We start from the raw sequence: 24,314 nt of genomic DNA on the forward strand, positions 1-24,314 counted from the left end.
AAAAAAAAAAAAAAAGAAAAAGAAAATAGAACCAATTTGGAACATACCTCTTCCCCTACACCTGTTTTCCCCATGTTCAAGGTCCAAGCTGCATCAAGAGTAAAACCTGTCTCTGAAAGCAGCTTATTTGCTAACATAGATGCATCCTTGTGTATTGAATTAAGAAAGACAGAGCAGTGACTCAAATGCAGGGGGCTATTAAGGAACAAACGCTTTAGAAGGGAAATCACTTACATCACTTATTTGCTTTGTGTTCTGCTGTGCCAAAACCATGCCCATGGAGTCAGGCACACTTGTGAACTTGATAGTATCAGGGTGCTGTCGATACTTCCTCTCATTTAATGCATCGCCTGCCTTCTTGGCCTTCTCAACCTCCAGAGAGCCAATCGGGATCCACCCAATGCCTTTGAAGAAGTTGTTGTACTCATCTTTATACACATTCTGTAAAAGAGTAAGCCCATATGAGGAAGTATCCTAGGAAACATTCAAGGGATGTTTCTGGAATTTGCAGTTCTATCCAAGGGAAACGAGCAGCAATTCTTTTCAATAAGCTCATGTCTAGCTATGCCTGTCACAGAGCTTATTACCTGGATCCTGACATAAGAGAGAATAGTTCTGTTGTTAGAATGCATTGCACAGCACAGGAAAGAATCTAGGTCATGTATTTCCATGGGTACTGTTTAAAAAATTGTCTCTTTTCATAATAAATTGAGCTTTCCTTTTGATTTCACTGTAGACTCCAAAACGTCCAAGTTTCGCCTACACTACACTGTCCACCTAGGCTATTCTAGATTTCAGCTGGGTACAAAGATTATCTTTGAGTATTAATAAATGAATAACATTTCTCCTCTTTACAGAGGGCAATTCTTATAGAAATCTTGTTCCTACAGAAAGAAACACTTTGAATATTAACACTTCTCCACTCAGCGCTCCACGAATCATGCTGCAAGCACAAAGCCTGCCTAGTTCATTTTAGATGACTTATTACATAGATGTACCTGGATAACAGGGTGACCTTAATGGAAAAGACCTTTCTTGCCTTCCTAAAGCTTCCAAGATTCTTTTATTTTGTATTATACAAGTGTCACCACTGAAGCAGCCCCTTGGCACATCTGCAGCTGAGAAGCAAGGTGGCTTCTCACACAGGTAGTTGCACTGTTTTTATCTTTCATCCATGACAATAAAGACATCAATGATTGCAATAGAAGTACAGAAGACTAGAAAAAATATCAGAGTTTGTCTATCCAGCCTTTGGTAGTTTTTCAACAAAGAGTGCTGATTCTAAAGTGCATTTTCCAAATATCTTAGTGCATCCTGAAGCCTAATAAAACAGAGAAACTATTCACCCAAGCCTTTTTTTTTAATTTTAATTTTTTCCCCCAGGCTTTCTGAGTCTGCTACATTTGGCACACTTACATCGCTCTGGATCTGATTCACATTCCTCGTGTGCTCAAGACTCATGGCATCAGGTAAGTACGTGTAGTGATGTATTGGTTGTTTGTAGTTGACGTTGGTGGCTACGTCCTGGGCCATCTTTGCAGCTGTAATGCTAACCATGTCACCAGGGGTATGGTAGCTGGTTTTCGTGTTCTCATAGTTCTTCTTGTATTCACGATCAGACTGTAGCTTTGCCACATTCATGTAATGGACCAGCTTGGGATCATCCTGCAGGCTTCTAAATCCCACATGCTTTCCCTTGGCCTTCTCGTATGCTTCTTTGTATTTATACTGCAGAGACAAAATTTGGTTAGCAAAGTCTTAGGCATTCAGGACAGTGTTACACTCAGAAATGTAAAGGACACCTCATTCCAGAAAGCTCTGAGTTCAAACATTTATTTCACACTCAGCTAGTGGCATGGTTTGCTTTTCAAAAGAATGTCCTTATAAGTTCAAGACCAGTTTTTTCTTTGCCTTGACTCCTACAGGTGGTTTTCATGTAGAAGTGACATTTAAACCAAATGAGCTTTTACATTTACTATGAACATGATTCCTACCCAATACATCTTGGTTTTACAGGGATGGGACTTTCTAGTCCGTGATGTGATTCACATAATGGATAGGAGTACCCACTCTGCTGGTGGCTGGGCCTTCACGGAACCCGATTACCAGCAGCTTCTCTCCATGCTCACAGCTTTAGTAGCTATAAATCAATTAAGGAGCTACACAGGAAAGTACTGGGGTTTTCTCATGAGTAAAACCTAATTTTAAAAAACCCTAATCTGTTCAAGGTCTCCCACTGCTGGGATCAGCAATGGGAAATAGATTGAGCTAATCTATAATAGGTCAAGCCCTCAATTTTTATCCAAGCAAATTCAAATCCATCTAAAGTGTGCAGACACTGAGCTCATCTTACACTACATGTATGGTTCATAAACAAGGATTTAGCAAGTGAAAGGATTATCAACAACATAATAGTAAGTATGTTAGAGAAGTACTGTGCAATTGCTAAAAAATAGCCAAGAAGGAAAAAGTTATATTTCAAACCTTCGCCTTTTACTTAAAGTAGAAATGTATTTTGTGGTGACATGCATGTGTCCAAAGCTCTAAGAAACATTTGTAGCACCATCCCTATGATACAGCTGCTGAGTTCTTATTCCCCTGTCCCTTCTGTGGGCTGCACACAGGGTTGCCTTCTTCCTTCTCTTTTTTCACTGAAGGCTGTCATCCCTGGAGTAGTGTGTGACAGCGGACCCTGCAGGCTGTGTGTGCTTTCTGAAAATTGTGTTTCCCAAAGATGGGAAGAAGTATAACCACATGCTTTCTTGGTAATTACAGATAAAATAGGCATTCACTTACTTCAATCAAAATTGTATCCTAAAAAACTGGTCTTTTCTCAGTTGGTATAAAAATATGTATATTTCTATAACATCTGTTCAATCTTTTTAATACAATTATAATGCAAGCAGTCATCTAAATTTAATATGGTAGTGTCACCCCAGGTGTTCCCACTGAAAATAAATACAGGCTGTCAGGGAAATGTGTCAACGAGGGTAATTGAGGCTATGCATCAGGGGGAAAGCCATTGTCAGGATTATGACAGCTCTACCAAGTGGGGTCAACTGAAGAGAATCCCAAAAACGTTGAAAAAGTGACAGGTTCTCAAAACAATGTTATGTACAGAATGTGAATGTCATTAAGTCAACATACTGTTTTCAATAAGGTATCCATTTAAACAAGTACACATTTGATTACTTTTTAAATAGGCAATCACTCCAATCTCCCTTAAAATTTTTACTCACGTCGCTGGCAATGTTTCTTGATGATTTGGCTGCAGTGATGGGAATAGCATCAGCCAGGACATTGTTGCCCTTGGCTATTAAATCATGCCAGTCCCGTTTGTAACAGACCTGGGGTGGAAAACCAAAAAGGATGTCGGCATGTTGTGTATTCATTCAGCTAAAGCAATTTCTCTGCTGCTGGTTGCTGGGATTGTTTTATTCTTTTTCAGATGGAATCTAAAAGTATCCTCCACCCCACATACCCTATGTCATACATCGTGTCACATATTGTGTCTAACAAGAAATTGCTAGGCAGGCCCCGCACTAATTGTTATCTCAAATCTGGTTTTGGCACATTATGGAAGAGGAACTGAAAAATGGGAAGGGATCCAGAGGAGAGACATAAAGGTCCTAGAAACACTAGTACGGGAGGATCGAGAGAAAAGCAAAGCTGTTCAGGCTTAGGAAACGAAGCTCAAGAGAAGATCTACTGATCCACTTCAGGAATTTTAGGATTACTATAAAATAATAAGGGATGCCTCCCCCCCCCCATTTTCCTGGAGAGTAATAGCCTCCTCCACATGAAAACTAAGCAGAAGTTTTAGGAGAACAGATGGACTCCACCCAAGGAAGGTTACATCCTGTACCTTAGAAAGGGCCAACTCAAGAGTTAAAGAAATCATCATCCTGCGTTACGCCTCCACCGAGGCTCTGTGGAAAACTGTGCTATGTACGAGGCACTGACCTTCTCTAAAATGTTACCATTTTCTTTCCGGGTTTGGAATTTACACCTCATCAAAGACCCTACTTACATCACTTATATTGTAAGCGTTGCACTTGGCCTGGAGAAACTGTGGAAGATCAGGACTAATTGTATATTTATGCTTCACATCTTCTCCTTTAGCTTTATATAAGATCTGCAACACATTGGCACAAAAATAAAATCATTATACATTGTGTAAAAGGTGAAATCAATCAATTACATGTTTGAAGGAGTTATTCTTAGCATAATCCCTCATCTGTTTCTATTAAAAATCATCCAAGGAGGAAATTCAATCCCAGCTTAGGCAATTTAACAAATTTGCAAGATTCTGTCTCAAAACAATTTTTAAATGGGGAGAGGGGCTAGGCATATAGTTTAGGAGAAAGGTCCTGGGTTCAACATAAATAAATAAATAAATAAATAAATAAATAAATAAATAAATAGCATATTTTAGGAAGTCCCAACAATTGCATATTAAAATTGGAAGGAAAAACCCTTAACAAAATGGAAATCCTTGGCTGCTGGAAGCTCAGGGAAAATAAATTAACATGAATAAAGTGAGTAACAGGGTTCTCCAAGCCAGACAAGTTTATTCTCTGCCAGAGAAAGGAACAGTTCTTAAAGTATTGAAGTTTATCTCTTATTATTTCATTTTTGGCTTTTCATCCCTACAGAATGAAAATAGTAGTTAGAATGAATCTTAATTTTTATTTTAAAAATGTTCAAATTATAATTGTGTCAATAAAGCCATATGATCATTTCCTCTTAATAGGAAGGTACTTATACCTGAATTCAGCATCCTTACTAAGTTTACCTTTTTATATTTACCTTATTTTTATTTTATTATTTATTCTTTGAACCGATCTCACTACATAGTGCAGGCTAGTCTTGAATTTACAACAATCTTCCTGTCTAAGCCTTCTGAGCCCTGGGATTACAGGCATGTGCCAACATGCTTGACCCAATATTTACCTTATTTTGTCATTTTAAAGAATTACATATACTTTTCACTGAAAGACACTGTGCAATGTGAAACCTTATTGGATGTGAAGTATGAATGTTAGTGTATCGTCTTAAGAGAAAATGAACAGTTTCATTACCAAAGCTAAGATCCAGAATCACAAGTAGATTTTCAGTCTTTAATTATCTTTTAGAATATATACTTTCATTTCCTAAAGATGACTATGTGGTATAGAATACCTATATCTGTGTATATATACAAGCAAAATGTAAAATTGTTAGTATCTAAATAAATTCCCAAATATGAAGTCACTTTTCCTAGAAGTCCAAGAATTATCTTTAACTCCTCAGCGATTTATTTATTTACTTATTTATTTGGCACAGTGTCTCATTACACAGCTCAGACTCATACTGATCCTCCTGTCTCAGCCTCCTCAGCTGGGATTACAGATGTGTGTCACCATGCCCAGTTTTGGTGGCCAGCTCAGCATGGGACCAGCATGGAATATGGTGCTGGGGATTGAACATGAGTCCTTGCACTTGCCAAGTAGGTGCTTAGATTGCTGAGGTATCTTCTTGGCCCATTGGTGCTTTAAGGAATAATGTCTAAACATTCAAAGAAAATCTCATGAGTTGTATCTTCTCAACACACCCTTCTTTCCCTTACTCCTGCCTTAACTTCAATGAAGTCTTACTATTCATTTCAGTTTATACCCCTCTGATTCAACTTCTTGCCCCCAATCTCTCAGTTCTCCCATATAGTCTGCACACTTTCCTGCCAGTGTTATCTTTTAAAACTCAGAACTTATAACGTGCCTCTGTGGATTAAAAATCTCTGACATTCCTCTTACCAATCCCATATCCAGACCCTATAATAGCACATGAGATCTTTGATGACTGGGTCACAGTCCTGAACTCTTCACTTCCTTCCGTTCATTCCTTCTTTCCTGTGTTTATGGTGTTCCTTTGGCCAGAAATATGCCTGTCCTTATTTGCTAGCGACCTCCGCCAGGCGGTTACCCACTTCCCTGGTGCTCCTCCCGCCTGCAGCAGCTGCCCTTCTGTATGGCCCTGCTCTGTTGCTGTGCCCCCTCTGTCCTATACTCTTGTCCTGTACTCTTGTTAATTCCTGTGTCCCAGTAATCCTCCATTATTTTGTCCTGTGTCATCAGCACACATTACGTGGTGCCTGGCACATGGGCCTAAGTGAATTAATGCATGCACGCGTTTGATGTCCTTGTGGCTCTTCTCCATAGCAAACTTTCCTTTCAGAAGGAAATGTTTAGCAGATAGAATTTATGCAAATTAAAAAAAATTATGCAAATTAAAAAGACATGTGAAAGACAAAAATTTTGGCTTTGGACATAGCATCATATTTATTTCATTTTATTTTTTTCATTTGTGTATTTTGGTACAGAGTCTCACTATGTAGATTGGACTCATGGTGATCCTCCTGTTTTCAGCCTCCCCAGTGCTGAGATTACAGGCATGTGCCACCACACCCAGACTCTGTCACCAGCTCAGCACGCCCCAGGGGCAAGGCCAGTGGCGTATGCAGGACTAGGGATAGACCCCTGGTCCTTGTGCTTGCCTAAATAGTCGCTTTGTCTGCTGAGCTATCTCGCTGGCCCTTATACTGCTCATATTTAGGCAGGCAAACAATACTGACTGTCACTGAAAAACATCAAAATGTCACAGTGTATGCTGAATTCTAAGGAGCAAAAACATTTATGTGTATATAACATATATGTATTATAATATATGTGTACAAAAACATGTGTACTTATGTATATATATTCTTCTGTATTGATGTTTCATATAAAAAAGCAAATGTAAACAAATCAACATAGAATTAAACACAAAGAGCCTCATAATAAAGTGTCTGTGACACAAACTTAAATTCTGTGTAAGTGTGATTAGCATTAGCCCTCTTGGCCAAGTTAAGCCTGCACAATAGCACAGTCCTTTAAAGGTGGTTAAAAGCCAGTCATCATAGCACATGCCTTTAATCTCAGCCCTTGGGCTGAGGCAGGAGGATAACTGTGAGATCCAGGCCTATCTGGCTTACAAAATGAGTTCAATCCCAGCCTAACCTATCTCAAAAATAAAAGTGGTTAAAAAGCAAAATGTATTTTTTAAAGTAAAAAATGTTTTTAAAGGAAGAACATGTGTGCAAACAAATTAATAGTAATTTTATTTTTAAACTAAATATATCACATTTAAATGGAAAAGAGATTGGCTCAGAAGAACCAAAAATGTTGAGCTGACCTCCTTACATGCTCTAAATCTTCCCTTCGCTCCCTCTGCCCCCTCTTGGTTTACTCACATCGCTGACTTGCTGTGTGTTCTGCTTTGCCTGGACCATAACCGGGGAGTCCACGATGCTGGTAAACTTGAGCGTGTCTGGGTGTTGTCTGTACTTCTTCTCGTTGAGGGCATCGCCTGCCTTTTTGACTTTCTCTACGTCAAGGCTGCCAATGGGTATCCAGCCAATGCCCTTCATCCAGGTGTTGTAGTCTTCTTTGTAGGTGTTCTAGGCAAGGCAGAGAGGGGAGTGAGAGCTAGGCAGCCGCTGGACAGCAACGGTGGGTGCTGAGGTGGGGTGCGGTCACTTACATCACTCTGGATGTGCATCATGTTTTTGGAGAGCTCGAGGTCCATGGCGTCGGGCAGGTAAGTGTAATGGTGCAGGGAATGCTTGTAGTTGACGTTGCTGATCACGTCCTGCGCCTTCTTGGCTGCCACAACATTGAACATGTCATGAGGCGTGTTGTACTTGGTCTTTGTCTTTTCATAGTCCTTTTTATATTCCCGGTCTGACTGTATCTTGGCCACATTCATGTAATGAACCAGTTTAGGGTCATCTTGGAGACTTTGGAATCCAACCATCTTCCCTTTAGCTTTTTCATAATCTTTTTTGTACTGAACCTATTGGAAACAAAGGGGAACACATTTTAAAATGTAATTTTGAAGTTTTAACTGAACCACAAGTCCATGACTGAAATAACTGAGATCCCCAGAAATTACTGTATGTTAATAACCAAACAGCTATTCAGTAATATCTGCAGTCACCCCTCAGTATTTACACCTCACTGATTCCAGGAATGCCAGGCCCTCAGCCCACCCACAAAAGTCCATGCATGTTCAAGTTCTTCATATAAAATAGCAGAGTATTTGGATATAACCTATACACATCTTCTCATCTCTAGATTATTTATGCTATGCAATACAATGTAAATGCTTTATAGTAGTTACATATTATATAGGGAATAATGACAAGAAAAAAGTCTACATATATTTAATACAGGTGAAAATTTTTTCAAATATTTTTGATTCACAGTTGGTTAAGTCTGTGGATGGGGAATCTGAGGATGTGAAAGACCAGCTATGATTTGAGATATAAAATAAAGCTGTTATTTAGAACCCATATAAACATCTATAGCTACAATTGCCCTCCCAAAAGAGGTTGGGGTGGAAACATTATCCTAATTCATATCTGTGACAAAACAGGTATCCATGTTGCTTCTTTCAACTGAAACACTGGGAAAGAAAAATAGAAAGATGAATATTTCACAATCTCTATTGATTACATTGTGCTACTGGAGCTCCAAGTAGCCAGTTATTGATTAGTCAGAGAATGTTAGTAATAGGAGAATTCCAAAGAACCTTTCATTATTGAAAGGAAATCCCAAAGGGACAGATAAACATTAACTGGTTCTGACTCACAAAGCAGGGTGAAATGAGCTTCCTTGAGAGACCTGGAGGGGGCAAGCAAGGGTGTGAAGGAGCATGTGTGGTATGTGGGAGCATGGGGTGGCTAGAGGAAAACTCCCAGAAAGGAAGGCATGCAGGTGGGAAGGCTCAGGATGAGGCACTTGTTATTTAATTGTAATGTATTTTTGTTGGTGCAATTTTAACCTCATAGCCATCGTAATGTGCTTGGAATGATCAAGGAAATTAAAACAAAAACAAAAAAAGCTATTCCATCTCTGGGTCATGCAGCACAGAAAGAGAAGTAGGTGCACAAGGGAAGACCCCACGTGTGCTCAAGGAAAAGCATTTCATGAAAACCAAGAGCCAGAGAGGCTCACAAAATAAAAATCTCCCGGAGTTTGACAAAACCATGGGGGAGGGGCTTCTGCTTTGTATAGGACAACAGGTAGGGCTTGCTCCAATTTTAGTCTAATCTTGAAGCAAAAAACTTGTTTTTGGGTTGAACTGAAAGTGGATGAGAAATAATTTTGTGTTGTTTTTGATGCTGTAGATTGAACACAGGACTGCAGGCATGCTAAGCATGAGCTCTGCTATTGAGCTATGCTCTCAGCCTCTTAAACATCTTCATTTCAGGGGAAACTAATGACTCCTAGTCTATAAAGCTCAATGCCAAGCCACTAGTCTCTGGATGTAATGAAGGGAAAAGAAGAAAATGATACAAACTCAAAAAGCTTAGAGATAAAATTTTCTCATCAAGAGACTATTACAAAGTAAATGGTAAATTGCTTCTTCGTTTCCATGAGTAGTGTGAATTTGTACAGGAGTATAGACAAGGATTCTAACTTAGGACCCTTGATGGGAACTCATTAGTAGATGGTTATGCTGATCTTTTCTGCCAAGAAAATTTGGATCCATGTAGGGAATTTTCTTTCCTGAATAGCTTTCAGTCAGATTTTGCTAGTCAGAGACAGCAGAAGCAGTGGCTACCGGTAACCTGTCAGATGCCAAGCCCACCCGCATTTTCTAGTTGCACAGAAGACCATGCTGGACTTACATCACTGGCTGCCTGCCTGGCAGCCTTGGCAGCTTTGATGGGAATAGCATCAGTTCTCAGATCATACCCCTTCTTGCTTAAGTCTTTCAAGTCTGCTTTGTACATGCTCTGAAAGAAAAATATCATTTGAGTATTGTTCAAGGCTGCATTAGTGGAGGCTGAGCACACACATCACCCGAGCCCACACACACCTCACTGATATTATAAGCATTCACTTTAGCCTGAATAAATTGTGGCAGATCTGCTGGCAGGCTGTATTTGTGCAGAATTTCCTCTCCTTTGGCTTTGTAAGCAATCTAAAAAACAAAAAAGAGAAGGAAGCATGTAATGGTACAGGAAAATAGCTTCAGATGTGATCATTACTACACAGCCGTGGTTTCAGAAAAGACACTCTAGATCATCCCCATATTCATCTGTAGGGACTCAGGGTCACGCATGCAGTTGTGTAGGGTCCTATATTAGTGCTCAGTCTTAGCAAAGTTTCCTTGGTGTGCACTAGAACTTCTGGACCTTTTAGGCACCTGGTAGACCTTATCCTGTAGGTGACCCCATAAAAATGTTAATCTGCAGACACTTTCACAAGCATAGGAAATCCTAATAGATGGAGACGTGAAACACCTGTTATATTTTGTGGGTAGTTAAAGAGACAAGGGGATGGTTTTACTATATATGATTTTTGCCCCAGCTTTGACTTAATATGTAATTCCTCCATTTTATGTAGTGCCTATATTCATTCTTTCTGAATATTTTTAGAGGTAGTTTGTAGTTGTCATTAAAAGAAGACTGTCTTACTTTTTCTTTAGAAAGAACTATCAGGTGGCTGCAAGGACAGCCAGTGCAGTATAGATAATACCCAAAAGTTATGAATGAGGTGTGCTTCAGTGAACAGCTGGAGAAACATTCAGGTGGTCATGTCAGGGAGGCTCTTTAGATCACTCAATAGCCACAGGAGACCAGTGAATTTGAAATACAAATATGCTTGTATTAAAGTACAGATAGGAAGAACACTTACATCACTTCTCTGGGCCTGGTTGATTTTAGACTGTACTGTAATGGGAGCATCTTCAATTGAGGTAAACTTGAGTGTGTCTGGATGCTGGCGATATTTTTTCTGTTTGGTGAATCAAAAAGAAAAATTATATTACTCATCAGTGAAGGAAAATATTGAAATCCTTGAAATTTGTCTGGGAGACATAAGGAAGACTTTTTTCTGATTTTAAAATGTAAAAATATTAGAGTGTGCATAGGGTTGGATGAAAAATGAATCCATTGCCAAAGTCAATGTTTAAAATATTCTATTTAGTTATGGATGATGTGGGAGTACAGACCAATACCACTCTCAGGTGGCAGACTGAAAATACTGCCTCAGCTTCTTACTGATCACGTGAAAAATGTCCTGCCAGAGAAGCAAAGTACAGAAACATCATACATTCACCAAAGGATGAACAGGAAAGCGAGCAAGGAGATTTGTGGTGTCTCTGTACCACATTCACAAGTAGCAAAATTGTTTTCACCAAAACTAAAAGAACCATGCAGCAAGAACAATAAAGGCAGCCTCATTCATCCGCGTGGCTTCTGCAGTCACCTCCATGATGGTGCAGTTGCCTGGCAACAATGAGTGTTTGGCAACTGACAGAAAAGGGACGACAACCTTGCTGCTTTAAGAGTCTCAAGAGCATCATCACTTTTCTTAGACTCCCTAGTAATTTATACATTACCTCAGAATCATCAGAGATATAACAGATGGTGAGTTCTTCAAAGATGTCTGTAACAGCTCCATCACTCATGACCACCCCAAATTGGAAACAACCCACCCATTCACCAACTGATGAGGTCACCCATATGTGGTATATCCACACAAGGGAATATTACTCAACTTTTTAAAAAAGGCACAGGAAAAAACATAAATCACCTCATAAATAACGTAAGAAGCAAAAGAAGTCAGATTAAAAAGATATTTCTAAAAAAGATAAACCTATAGAGATAGAAAACAGATCAGCAATTGGCCTGAAGGTGAGAGTGGGGGTACATTTTGGAGTATTGTCACATTTTAAAATTTATTTGTAGTGATGACTGTACAATTACATGAGTTTATTACAATCTCTGAAGCCATACACTTAAAATAGGTATTTTATGGCATGTAAATTATTCCTTAATAAAGTTGCTAAAATATTTCTATTATGAATGGTGAGCATAAATGAGCTAGAGGATATGAAGGAGTATGCTCTTCTACTTGGATAACTCATGCTTGTGGCTTTTGTTCAGCAACCCTGACCAGGGAATGAAACAGAAAAGGAGAAACTGCCCATGGTTTTTGAGTTTTAAAAGACACTATCACAAACTGCTCTCCAACAAACTGAGAGCTTTACCTCATTAAGGATGTCTGAAGCTCGCTTCGCTTTTTCCATTTCTAGGGACCCAAAAGGCACCCAGCCACAGCCTTTCATCCAGCTGTTGTAGTCAGCTTTGTATTCAACCTAAAACACCAAAAGAAGCATCACCTTTCTTTGCTCAGTGTTATTCTTGTTAGGTAAAATCATTGACGTTTCACCCAAATGCTTTTAAGATCTTTGAGCAGCTTCATCACTCCATGTGTGAAGATTATTTTATGCATTTCTCTGGTGAGAGATTCTAACAGTCCACAGTTCTAACTCCAACGTGGAAAGTGCACAAATTCAAGGCTCTATTTCAGCCCAGAAACAGAGCTGACCCATGCCTATAATTCCAACTTGGAAGGCGGAGGCAGGAGGGTTGTGGATTGGAAACTGGAGGCCAGTCTGGGCTCCACAGTGAGTTTGAGGCCAGCCTAGGCTGCACAGTGTGAACCTGACTCAAAAAGAAGTAAGCTGTATTTCAAAGAGAGCATGACATTATTGTATTTAGATAATCAAATGTCAGATGTTTGCTCCCGGGAACTTTAATTATTATGTTTCTATGGTCACATTAGGCCTAGAGGTGACAGTGAAAGTTGGTAGGTGATTTTGATCACTTTTTAGCTAGATAAGACGGCTAGTAGCTATCTGTCCTCTGTACGTGCACACCTTGTAGTTCATATGTGCTGTCCACTGTGAGTGTTTCTCTAACATTTTGGGTGTCTAATGAAACACTTTGAAATAGTTGTGCTCATTAACTTGCTTAAGGAAGCAGTTTTATTTGGGGAACAGTTACTTGATTCTATTAAAAGAATCCATCACTTTAGTTTTCTGGCCATAGATGATACCTAAAACATATTCTAGATACAAAACTCAAATTGTCCTTAGTGTGGGCTCTTAACTACGATAAAAAATCAAGAAGACATTTGGTTTCCTACACTGAGAGGCTTAAAATCTATCTGAGATGAAGGAACATAGAAAAATTAAATAATAAAATAATAATCATATAATAGAATTGTTAGTGGTAAGAATGTAAAATTATATAACCAGTAGGGAAAATAATATGGTGGCTCCTGAAGTAATTAAAAATGAAACTACCATATGATCCAAACTGAAATATAGAATATAACATTCAGCAACTCAGCTTCAGGATATATAGATATATATATATATATATATATAGCAATCTTAAAAGAGACTTTCATACACTCATAGTATACTATTATTCTCATAGTGAAAAGGTCAAAACAATGTACATATCAACTACTAGATAAAGACAAAATGTGGTACCTTATGTACATAAAATGGAATTTTATTCAATCATTAAAAAAAAGAAGGCAATTCTAACAAAAGCTACAACATGGATGAACCTTAAGGAATTATGCTAAGGAAACTAACACAGTCACCAAAGACAGACACTGGATGGTTCCACCTGTGTGAGCTGCATACAGTAGTCAAATTCACAGAGTCAGAGTTGAATGGTGATTGCCAAGGGGGAGGAGGAAATGGGGAATTCTCGTTTAATAGGTATAGAGTTTCAGGTTTGTAATATAAAATTCTAGACATTGCTGCACAACATGAAAATATACTCAACACTACTGAACTGTACACTTAAAATGGCAAATTTTATATAATGTGCATTTTACCACATTTAAAAAATATAATGGTTAGTATAAGGTATTTAATTGTGTAGCTTAAATAAATCAATTATGTAGCTTTGACAAATTAATTTATCTAAAGAAAAAAACACTTCTAAAAAGAATTTAGGACATTTACTTCTCAGACAAAATAGTAATGTATATATAAACTATTAATAATGATGAATGGAAGGGCCAGGGAGATGGCTCAGTGGAATAAGCGCTTCCCTGGCAAGCGCAAGGGTCTGAGTTCAATCCCCGGTTCCGCAAAAAAAAAAAAAAAAAAAAAAAAGATGATGAATGGGGCCATTGTGATAGCTGTATGGTAATAGTGAGGATTCTATCAGGGCTTGGTGCTGTGCAAAGCTTGGCTTGCATTTAGGTCCTCAAAACAATTCTTTTGTTTTATTCTAATTTATCAACAAGGCTATCCCAGCAAGGGTGCTAAGGTTCCCAAGGGGAAGCACAAATGGAGTCCATGCCAAGTCTGAGGGTCCCTAAGGCTAAAGGCTGTGGGCCTACAGGGCCACCGGGGTGGCTTCCCATTACCGACTTGTTTATGCACAAAGAGCAGCGCAAATGCTTTGGGAAGGGCCAAAAGCAATACTCCATTTAAAAATCCATCTGGTTTGCATCATCAAAAGAGGGGCTAGAGAGAACCTCGCTACTCACATCGCTCTGCAGTGCATACGCCTTCTTGGCGAGATCCATGTGGATGCTGTCTGGTGGGTAGCTGTAGTTGTGTAAGATGTGTCGGTAGTCCACATCGCTGGCAATCTCCTGAGATTTCTTAGCTTGAGTGACTTGGACCATATCAAGTGGTGCTGTGTAGATAGTTTTTGACTTTTCATAGTCTTTACGATATTCACGCTGTAAATCAGAAATGACCACGTTACCACAAATCCTTAATGGAGTTCCACAGAAGCACAGTCAATACAATTTGGAGGAACAGATACAAACATCTGAGTAGTTATTTGGCTCCCAAATTTTCTCATTGATCACAGTCCCCCAGAAAACCATACACGGGAGAATCTTTTCAAATACTTTTGGAATCAAAGGCAACTGTGAGAGTTGCAGCAGACATCACAAAGCAGCCATGGTTCCTGTCTCTCCGGGGCCAGTACCAAGCTTTGCTGCCATTACTGTGCTGAACCTTTGAAGAGTTTCCCCAGCAAGAAGCACTTTTGTAATTAGTGAAAATCACAAAGCAGTAATCTCACACCTGTGCTTTTATAAAATGCCTACTTCAGACATAGAACTATAGAGTTGGCTTCATTTTAAATGAATAGTTATGATTCTTCAGCCTGCCTGTTATATTCCTGACAGTAGAGAAGCCCTATGGAGAAGAGCAAAGGTTTTTATTTCATACCAAGTTTCATTTTGGTAATAATTTAAAAGACACTTCAGACTACAGCAGTTACGAGAACTTGGAGGAGAAAAGTTTGTGAAACTGAGCCATTAAAGTAGCATTGGTCCTTAGCTGCAGCGCCCTCATAAACCAAATGTTCTCCTGGGCCTTAGAGGCAGCTTCATCGCACTTTTCTGGACTGTAGAAGAGGATGCTAAGTAGGTCAGATTCCCAGCTTCACCATATCAGCTCCCCAGTTGCCTTAACGGAGAGAAAATTCTCACCAATGCCTTTAAAGAAATTATAGCACCTGTTATAGTTTGTGTCTAGTTGTTCCCCCAAGCCTCGTTCAGTCATTAGGAAATGTAAATCGGAAATGACCGATTAGGGTGGGCTTCTAGAGTTTGTGATTAATTCATGATCCACTGCTGGGATTGTGGGTGTGAGTGCTACACCCACAAATAGCCTGAATGCAATATGAGGAGGGGAGAGAGGCTTGCCTCTGCCTCAGCAAATCCATCACTGCTGACATTGCTCCTCCCTTTGTGCTCTTGCTGTTTTGCTGTTTTCCACTTTGCTGTGTGTCACTCTGCCTTGGAACCAGCCGAATATAACTGAAACTCCACAAACTGTGAGCTTCTTCCTTTCCTTAATCTGGGGTGCTGGATATTTTGTTCCAGCAATGAGAGAAATTGAGACAGCACCCTATCTACCTATAATCCTGTGCCCAAGCTATTGAGAACAGACATGCATTATAGATCTTTGGTAGCAATTTCTTTCATAAATGAGCTGATTTTTAAAGCTTAAGACACTTGATTTTCCTTCTCATGATATGTAGGTAGCCATTTTTGCTTAATAAACCTGTCATTTAATTGTAAAATTTAGACCCTGGCTTATGAAAATAAAATCCAGCAATTTATTATGGTATGCAAGAACATTTGAAAAAAATAACTACTTTTTTTTAGGGGGGTATTGGGGATTGAACTCAGGGCTTTGCACTTGCCAGAATTTGACTCTTGTCAGAATCAGTCCATATTCGTGCCAGATGACAGCAGTGAATATAAGATGCAATCAAAACTACAAATTATTTTATATGCCTGCAACTCAAAATCTAGCCTGGATATAATGTAAGAATTATTATTTCTTTCAGTTGGCAACAACAAACAAAAGTACAAATATTTACTGATTTATTTTGTGTCTAGTGTTCCTAATGCATTCAGTTACAGAATAAAAGACAAAATATAAAGATATATGTGATGTCGACAGCTATAACCTTCTTGAGTTTAGAAGGCGGAAAGCACCAGGGAACAGAGTGTTGTGTACGTGAGTGCTGTATACTGATGTGACACAGAAGATCTGTCTACCTCACAGTAGAATGCAAAATAAAAAAAATTAAATTAATATCAAAGAAAGTGACATAAAAATGCTCCATCATTAAAAACTAATATTTGCAAGCTATGTTGAACACTATTATCACTCTTAAGAGTTCTTATAAACACAGAATAGTTTGCACTAGTTGATATTTGCCCCTCTACAATAAAAATGATAACTAGCAAATGATAGATGGTCCACAGATATTCTTTAAGAAGTACATGAATTTCCTGAAATTTAGGCTAAAAGCATGAAAAGAAAATTTTTTCTAGATAAATAGACCAAATTTTTTATCATATTTTCAAGGGAACTGTAATCAATGAAGTATTTTTCTTAGGCTTACACCAATACTAATTACTAAAGCTTTTTTAAAAAAATCATTGACAGCTATACTCAGATTATGCATTTATAACTCTTGATTTTGTTCCAAAGGAAAGACAGCTTTACAATCATTTTAAACACTCTTTTTCAATAAGAAAAAAGCATGAAACCATGTAGTGGTGCTTTCCAACAGATTTGGAGAGCTAAAATTTATCTTCTATTAACTATTACTCTATGTACTTTTTAGAGCACAATGGACATTAAGTACCAGTAATTGCTTTCCTCAAATGTAAGCAGTGCAAGGGTCCGGCAAACCATTGCACTTCTAGCTTCGGGTCAACAGTTCTTTGTGAGCGTAGAGAGCCCACAAGAGCGTATGAAACCTCTTGTGTACCACTCCCAGCCAGTGTGTTACCAGGAAGCCGTTTTGAAAGCACGACGAACACTCACATCACTCTGGTTTTTGGCCGTCTTCAGAGAGTGCAGCATCTTGGGATCATCGTTGATGCTGAGGGCCCCAATCATCTTCCCCCTGCTCTTCTCATAGTCTCTCTTGTACATCACCTGCAAAGACATTGTGCCTGCTGAGCCCGCTCTCCAGGAGGCGCGCAGGGGCTGCCCCTTCGACCCTGCAGGCAGGCCACACTCACATCGCTGGCATTCTTGCTGTTGGCCTTGGCTGCCAGCAGGGGGATGGCGTCCACCTTGATGTCGAACTTCTTGGCTTTGCTCTTCTCCCAGTCTTGCTTATAAATGTTCTAGACAGGAAAATTTCAGCAAAGGAATTACCACACAACACTGAACACAGATTAATTGAGTGAACACACAAAAATCAGAAAAATCCAAAACTACAGGCTTATTTCATCTCTATAAACACTTGACCAAATTTAGTGTAACTAGAGATCTGCCATCCAGTTTCTTTCTCCCCACTACTAAACAAGTACTATATACTCTAATGTTCAGGGAGTGGTGTAAAGACTGTTATCTGATGTGTACAGAAAGCACAAAATGACAACGTGAGAAGTTAAATGTGACATTTACATGGGAGAGAGTTTGGGAAGCTCTGGAGAGTTGCAGAAGGATAAATGAAAGAATGCTTCTGATAGCAACAGACGTAGAAAATGAAATCTGAGAGTCAAGAAAGCACATAAGGCTCTTTAAAGCTCTACTTTCACATCAATAATAATCTCAATAATTGCTTATTTACATAGCTCCTAGCTCCGAATTTCTAAACAAACACCCAGAACACTTCCTCTTTCCATGCATTCCCAATAGGCTGCAGTAGCTCTGATACCCACATCACTCAGGTTATAGGCGTTGACTCTGTGCTGGATGAATTGTGGCGCGTCTGCCGGCACGTTGCACTTGAACTTCTCACTTTCATGCTTTGCTTTATAATTCAGCTGAAAAACAATAGAGGAGACTGCTATAGGCCGACTGTGTCCTTCAAGGTGCATGTGTTGGAAATTTAATCCCTAAAGCTGTAGGTCAGTAGTGGGTGATAGATGGGACCCATGGAAAGTGATTGGTCACAGGGCTCTGTGCTGATGAATGGATTAATTAATAGATTGATCAATCTGGATTAATAAGTTACTCTGACATAAAAGCCAGCTCTCTGGCTAGCTTAGTGTCTGTCTTGCCATGTGATGCCCTCTGCCACACAATGATGCAGAGAGAATATAATCTCACCAGATGTTGGTATCCTGTCTTTGGACTTCTCCACCTCCAGAACCATGAGCTAAATAAACTTCTATTTTTTTTTTAATAAGTTACTTGGTCTTAGGAATTTTGTTACAGCAACATAAAATTGACTAAGATATCCAAACAGGTCAGAGTGGATATTTCTTTTTATTAATATGGGACAATGTAGATACCAAAGTCAATAGTGCTTATTTTAATTAATTAATTAATTAATTTTTATTTTTTACTTTTTTGGTGGAACCAGGGATTGAACTCAGGCCCTGAGCTTAGCCAGGCTAGTGCTTATTCCACTGAGCCATCTCCCCGGCCCCAATGGTGCTTATTTTAAAAAAAGTTTCAAAGAGGTATTCAATCCTTTCAAATTCTGTCACAGGAAATTCTACCACTCTTCTGTAGATTATGGTATAAGCAGACCTTGAGTAAATATTCTATGAGGATTTTACACTATATACAAAGAAATGCATCAGAGCAACACCACTGGGCTGTGTCTGGGGAGGGTGAATAATAGCCTGAAATATGGAATTCTGTAATCGCAGCAGTAACAAAACTAATAATAATTTTCAGTAAAAATTAACGTGCTTAAAAGATCTATACAAGGCCAGCCAAATAGCTCAGCAGATTAAAGTGCCTGTAAGCAGGCTCAGGGGCTGGAGTTTCGATCCCTGGGCTTGTCATGCCAGCCCTGCTCCCAGAGCGCACTGAGACGGCAATTGAGACTGGGCGTGGTGGCACGTGCCCTTAATCCCAGCTCTTAGGAGGCTGTAAACAGGAGGATCACTACGAGTCTAATCTAGTAGTGAGACCCTGAACACCCTGTAGACTCTTCCCTAAAATACAAAAAAATATATACATACTCTCAAACTTAAGAGTATATATATATATAATATTAAACATAGGAGTTTAAAAATTTATTGAAGATGATGAAGGAAGTGTAAAGAGGAATGATGCTGCTGAATTTTGGAGCAAAGGCAAAATGCACGTGACTGAGCAAAGCTGGGCAATAAGTACTCCCAAGACAGAGCTTGCAGACCAACAAGAAAAATGTTGGTGATTAGACACCATGTCCATTGTGGTGTTCATCTGCAGTCAGCTGACTTCCCAGAGTCAGTTTGGCTAGTGGCTAGCTGTTCTTTGTTGGATCACAAAATATCCTAGGAAAGTTACATACAAACTGGTACGACTTCTAAGTGACACGGGTGCTATGCTTCGGGACTTTAGCTACATTAGTACTCTGCTACTTACTGCATGATCTGTCACTAAGAGCAACAGCAGCAGCATCTAGCAGCTTATTAGAGAATGAGAATATAGGGCTCCCCCAGACCTTCCCCATCAAAATGCACAAAGCAACAGAGTCCCCAGGTGATTACGTGAATGTAAATGCCTGAGAAGCTCATGGTTCTTCCTGTGATTCTGCCATGGTTAGAACATTCCTGCCTGAGAAGTTTCTTGACTGTTCACCTAAAGTGTCTATCTTGTCACACTCTTCAGTGTCTTTGTATATCAATTCTGTGTCATCATTCTCTAGGTTCTCTTCTTGCTACCTAAAGCGTTTGTTGTCAGTGTGCTTCCTTCCTTTTTGTAAAGTCTTTTTTAGCAAACTTAAGAGTATGAATATCTGCCTTGTTATTTACCTGAATGGATGCCTTTGTTAGCACTGCTTAAATTGATGCAAAGTTTTACTGTGGATGTGACAGATCCTATTTAAAGTGTACCTACTGAAAATCAGTAAGTTATTGTTGCAGTTATCTAAAACAGGTTTCTTCAGTTTATAATCAATCTAGTAGCTTCATTTGCATTTTATTAAGCAAATTCTGAAAAATGACCCTACAGGCTGGGAGAAGAGTCCATGAAGATTAAGCGTGTAAATGCTGACATTTTAAATAAGCCACACAATGCAGGCCACCCACATTTACATAAATCAAGACACTTACATCACTGAGCTGCTTGCTATTGAGCTGAGCTTGCAATAGTACAGGAGTATCAGTTACTGCTGTGAATTTAGTTTTATCCGGATGAACTTTGTAGGTATGCTAGGAAAGAAGATATCCTTTAATTAAATTTTACAGTGTATCTTTATATTTTTGTTCCTATGTACACTAATGTATAAAGAGGTTCCAGTCAAAATAGAGCATGTTTTGGTCCAGAAAACTTGATGGATGTGCTCTTAGGCGCCTCTCTTTCTCCATCCTTTCCTGAACTTCCTCTGTTTTGTTCTGCTGCATCTTAGCCACTAATTCTTCCTAGTGCTGGAACCCTACAATGGTGCCCTGTTGTATGTGCCATCAGCTGACACTGTACCTTGGTTCGTCAGCCCCGCATAATCCACCCTTCTTCCTCCTCCCATTTTTCCCTTGCCCTACTTTCCCCTCCTCCAGTGTACACCAGTCACCTCACCCTTTCAGTTCTTCCTTCTTCCCTTAGGCTCTTCATCCTGTTTCTCTACTCCTGCTCTTGGCATAATTGGGTGCTCTTGTCTCAGGCTTTTATTGTCTTTCCAATTTAAGGTGCCCAAGCAATCCCTGTCTCTCTCATATCATCCTATCCTAATTCATATTTTCACTCCAGTTTAGTCTATTATCATTACTGGCTATGTTTCTTGTTTCCGTACTCCCTTCCTTTGTTTATCATCAGTCTCATCCATGCCAATAAGAGCTCCAAGAGAGCAGCTCACCTGGCTCCCTATTCTTCCCAGCACCAAGGACAGAGCCTGGAACACGCTAGCACCTCCCATAAGCGTGTTCAGTGGTGAAAGCCTGCCTCTCACAAACCTGTCTTAATTTCACTCTGATTTTATGTATACAAGCTCATGAAAACAGAGGTTCCTAAAACTTCAAATTATTTCATAATTAAGATATTTCAAACTGATATGACTGATATAAATTTTGTGTTCCCCGATTTCTCCCAAATAGCAAAACTTAAAATGTAACATCTGCTAACTACTATGTGCTAGTTTAGCTTTTAAATCCTGCTGTCTTTACCACTAGATGTCACAAAAATCCTAAACCCAATCTCAAAAACCCAGGGAAGCTGGCTTACATCTTTACACTGGTCCAGCTTCTTGATTGCTTCATATTCTTGTGTTATTGTCTGAGGGAAGTAGCATTTCCCTTTGTCTTCTTCATATTCTGCTTTATAACTTTTCTGTAATAAGAAAGAACAAAATTAGATCAAGCTTGCTATTGCTCCCAGACAATGTCTCTTTGGGGCGTAAGTAACTGTCTTCAAACTTACGTCACTGTTTTGAGCAGAAACTTTCAAGCAGTGAGTATGATAGGGGTCCTCAAAGCTGCCTACATAATGTCCCAAAATATTCTTCACATATGAATCTTTATACTTAGCCTGAAAAAGAAACCATATGTAATTCAAATTATCTGTCAAGCAACAGGAAAGCCTTCCCTCCTCAGAGTGACTGAAGCCTTCCAAACCTCACTGAAACTCTTCAGCAGAGTGTCGAGTTGATATTTAGGGGTCTCGCAGTAATTCATGCTCTTTGCCTTTGTCTTCTCATAGTTTTCCTTGTATAATCTCTGTCAAGGGAAAAAAGAAAATTAAACAAAGAAAAAAAGTCTCATGAATAAAAGCCAGTCGTGTCACTGCTGTAGTTTAACCAGTGAAACAACATTTGTATTGTTTTCTGCCTCTATTTTCTACCATGTAGGAGGTCAGAATGCGTAAGCTTCGGGCTCATGTCCTATACTGCCCATAAGTATGGTTACGTTACTTATCCTAATATTTCTTAGACTGAATAACTAAAGCACACCAACATTGCTATTCAAGCAAGTTTCTGTCCTAAAACAGTCAGCTCCACTTGAATGTGTTTGGAGGAAAATAAATTTTTAAAACATTTGGCACCAAATAAGGTGTCACTTACAAGGTAGACCTTAGTTATATAGGCACAGATCTAAAACAGTCAACTGAGCACTTGGTGAGAAATTTCACCACTCCTCTGGACGCTGGGTTTTAATAATTAAAATCTATATTATTTTCTTTATAACAGTGACACATGAAAAGATAATTACATATATATATTTTCTTTTAATGCTCTCATATTGAAATCCCAAAATGTGTTTAATGAAAACAAGAATATTTGTAAATGATGTGGAAGAGAGGGAGAATTTTTTTATGAATTAGAAAAGCAATCTTGGTAAGAAGTTTTGTTTTTAGTATTTTATAGTCTTCAAAATGAGATCAATATTTTATAAAGTTCTTAAGGCAAAATACTTTGATTTTAAGCTTATACTTTGTTTAGTTTTTTCTATCTTATTTGTATTTAAATTGATTTTCTCCCTCCTTGCTTTTTATTTTTCTGCATATATCTTTGCAGACTACCTTAATCAGGTCAGGGCACGACATGAAGACAGATGTGCACATGTACTACACATATTTATATCTATTAAAATATAAAGCCATTTATAAGAAAAATGATAAGGGAGATTATATTGCTAGCATATTTCTCCTTCTAATGAAACTGACAACATTGAGAAGATTATGGAAACTTGCAAAATTCACTCTCTTCTCAAAATACAGAGATATCAGTAAAAATAAGAAACTTCATCTTCTCTAGTCATCTGGCCTTTCGTGATTGATTGGGTATCTGAGACCTTAGCTGGAGTAATAACCAATCCAAGGTTCTGTTAAACCCAAGTGCAGCCCACAGCCGAGAGTAAGAACAATGCACAGGACACTCACATCGCTCTGGTTTTTGGCCGTCTTCAGAGAATGCAGCATCTTCGGATCATCGTTGATGCTGAGGGCCCCAATCATCTTCCCCCTGCTCTTCTCATAGTCTCTCTTGTACATCACCTGCAAAGACATCGTGCTTGCTGAGCCCGCTCTCCAGGAGGCGCGCAGGGGCTGCCCCCTCGACCCCGCAGGCAGGCCACACTCACATCGCTGGCATTCTTGCTGTTGGCCTTGGCTGCCAGCAGGGGGATGGCGTCCACCTTGATGTCGAACTTCTTGGCTTTGCTCTTCTCCCAGTCTTGCTTATAAACATTCTAGACAGGAAAATTTCAGCAAAGGAATTGGCAAAATTGATACTCACGCTGTCACACTTGAAAACTCAGCAGTAACTACCTTGCTCACATCAGAAATTATGCATATTTTAGGTAATGCTCCTCAAGCTAGGGCTTCTTAGTCTCCAAGATCAGGCTTCTCTACTTAGCACTGGAATCTCTCATTAATTAACTTAATTGCCATTTTCATTCTAATATTTGATTCCTAACCCTGAATATTTTATTCAGTAATACAGGTGTTCTATAGTTAACTTACTTCTAATGGTATAAAAGAATCATTTTCATTTGATCTCTAAATCTTCTGCAAAGATTACTTTATGAATCATTACAATCCACATTGATGCTAGATAGTCATAGAATTGGTGAAGACACCCAACAGTGACTTTTCTATAAATTTTTTTCTAGAGTTTAGTTTGGAGAATCAAAATTGGTCATAGATACCTGAACTTTTTCCTTTTAATTATTCTTATTACTGCAGTTTTCTTTTACATAAAAATAAGCATTTTTTTTTTTTGTAAAAGAGGGATATTATAGGCTAGGTGAATAAATGGAATGAAATTGTACCTAAAAATAACCAAGTTCTAAAAATGAATTACAGCATGGTATATACGAATATATGGCTAAAAATCTGGCATTAAGAATCCCATTTAAGAGGACTGGCCACAGTAGCACATGGTGCCAGCTCTCTGCAGGCTGAGGGAGGCATGTCACCTGAGCCCAGAAGTTCATGACCAGTCTGAGCAACACAGAGACCCCATTAAAAAAACTGTTATTTGGGGCTGGGGAGATGGCTCCGTGGTCTAAAGCACCTACTTAGAACAAGCTTAGCAAAGCACAGGG

General features: G+C 39.0%; 1 protein-coding gene across 42 annotated transcripts in view; it reads right to left on the reverse strand.

Annotated features, from left to right (window-relative positions):
- The window catches only part of Neb (nebulin), a 221,833-nt gene that overhangs the window by 166,061 nt on the left and 31,458 nt on the right, over positions 1-24,314 (reverse strand). For 32 of the 42 annotated variants that reach the window (XM_023721397.1, XM_023721387.1, XM_023721355.1 and 29 more), the window contains 20 exons: positions 23,349-23,456; positions 23,149-23,262; positions 21,885-21,986; positions 21,691-21,798; positions 21,496-21,600; positions 20,391-20,489; positions 18,057-18,161; positions 17,409-17,516; positions 17,209-17,322; positions 14,391-14,588; positions 12,079-12,186; positions 10,722-10,820; positions 9,901-10,005; positions 9,710-9,817; positions 7,558-7,869; positions 7,268-7,474; positions 4,031-4,135; positions 3,240-3,347; positions 1,417-1,728; positions 235-441 (listed from right to left, as the gene is read on the reverse strand). In XM_023721397.1, coding sequence (XP_023577165.1) covers positions 235-441; positions 1,417-1,728; positions 3,240-3,347; positions 4,031-4,135; positions 7,268-7,474; positions 7,558-7,869; positions 9,710-9,817; positions 9,901-10,005; positions 10,722-10,820; positions 12,079-12,186; positions 14,391-14,588; positions 17,209-17,322; positions 17,409-17,516; positions 18,057-18,161; positions 20,391-20,489; positions 21,496-21,600; positions 21,691-21,798; positions 21,885-21,986; positions 23,149-23,262; positions 23,349-23,456 — 2,832 coding nt within the window. Of the gene's footprint in view, positions 1-234; positions 442-1,416; positions 1,729-3,239; positions 3,348-4,030; positions 4,136-7,267; positions 7,475-7,557; positions 7,870-9,709; positions 9,818-9,900; positions 10,006-10,721; positions 10,821-12,078; positions 12,187-14,390; positions 14,589-17,138; positions 17,144-17,208; positions 17,323-17,408; positions 17,517-18,056; positions 18,162-20,390; positions 20,490-21,495; positions 21,601-21,690; positions 21,799-21,884; positions 21,987-23,148; positions 23,263-23,348; positions 23,457-24,314 lie in introns of all 42 variants that reach the window. The other 10 variants (XM_023721393.1, XM_023721388.1, XM_023721398.1 and 7 more) reach the window with 2 other exon arrangements.

The sequence above is a fragment of the Octodon degus genome, unplaced genomic scaffold (assembly GCF_000260255.1).
Source record: "Octodon degus isolate 3935 unplaced genomic scaffold, OctDeg1.0 scaffold00082, whole genome shotgun sequence".
In the NCBI taxonomy this organism is placed as follows: Eukaryota; Metazoa; Chordata; class Mammalia; order Rodentia; family Octodontidae; genus Octodon; species Octodon degus.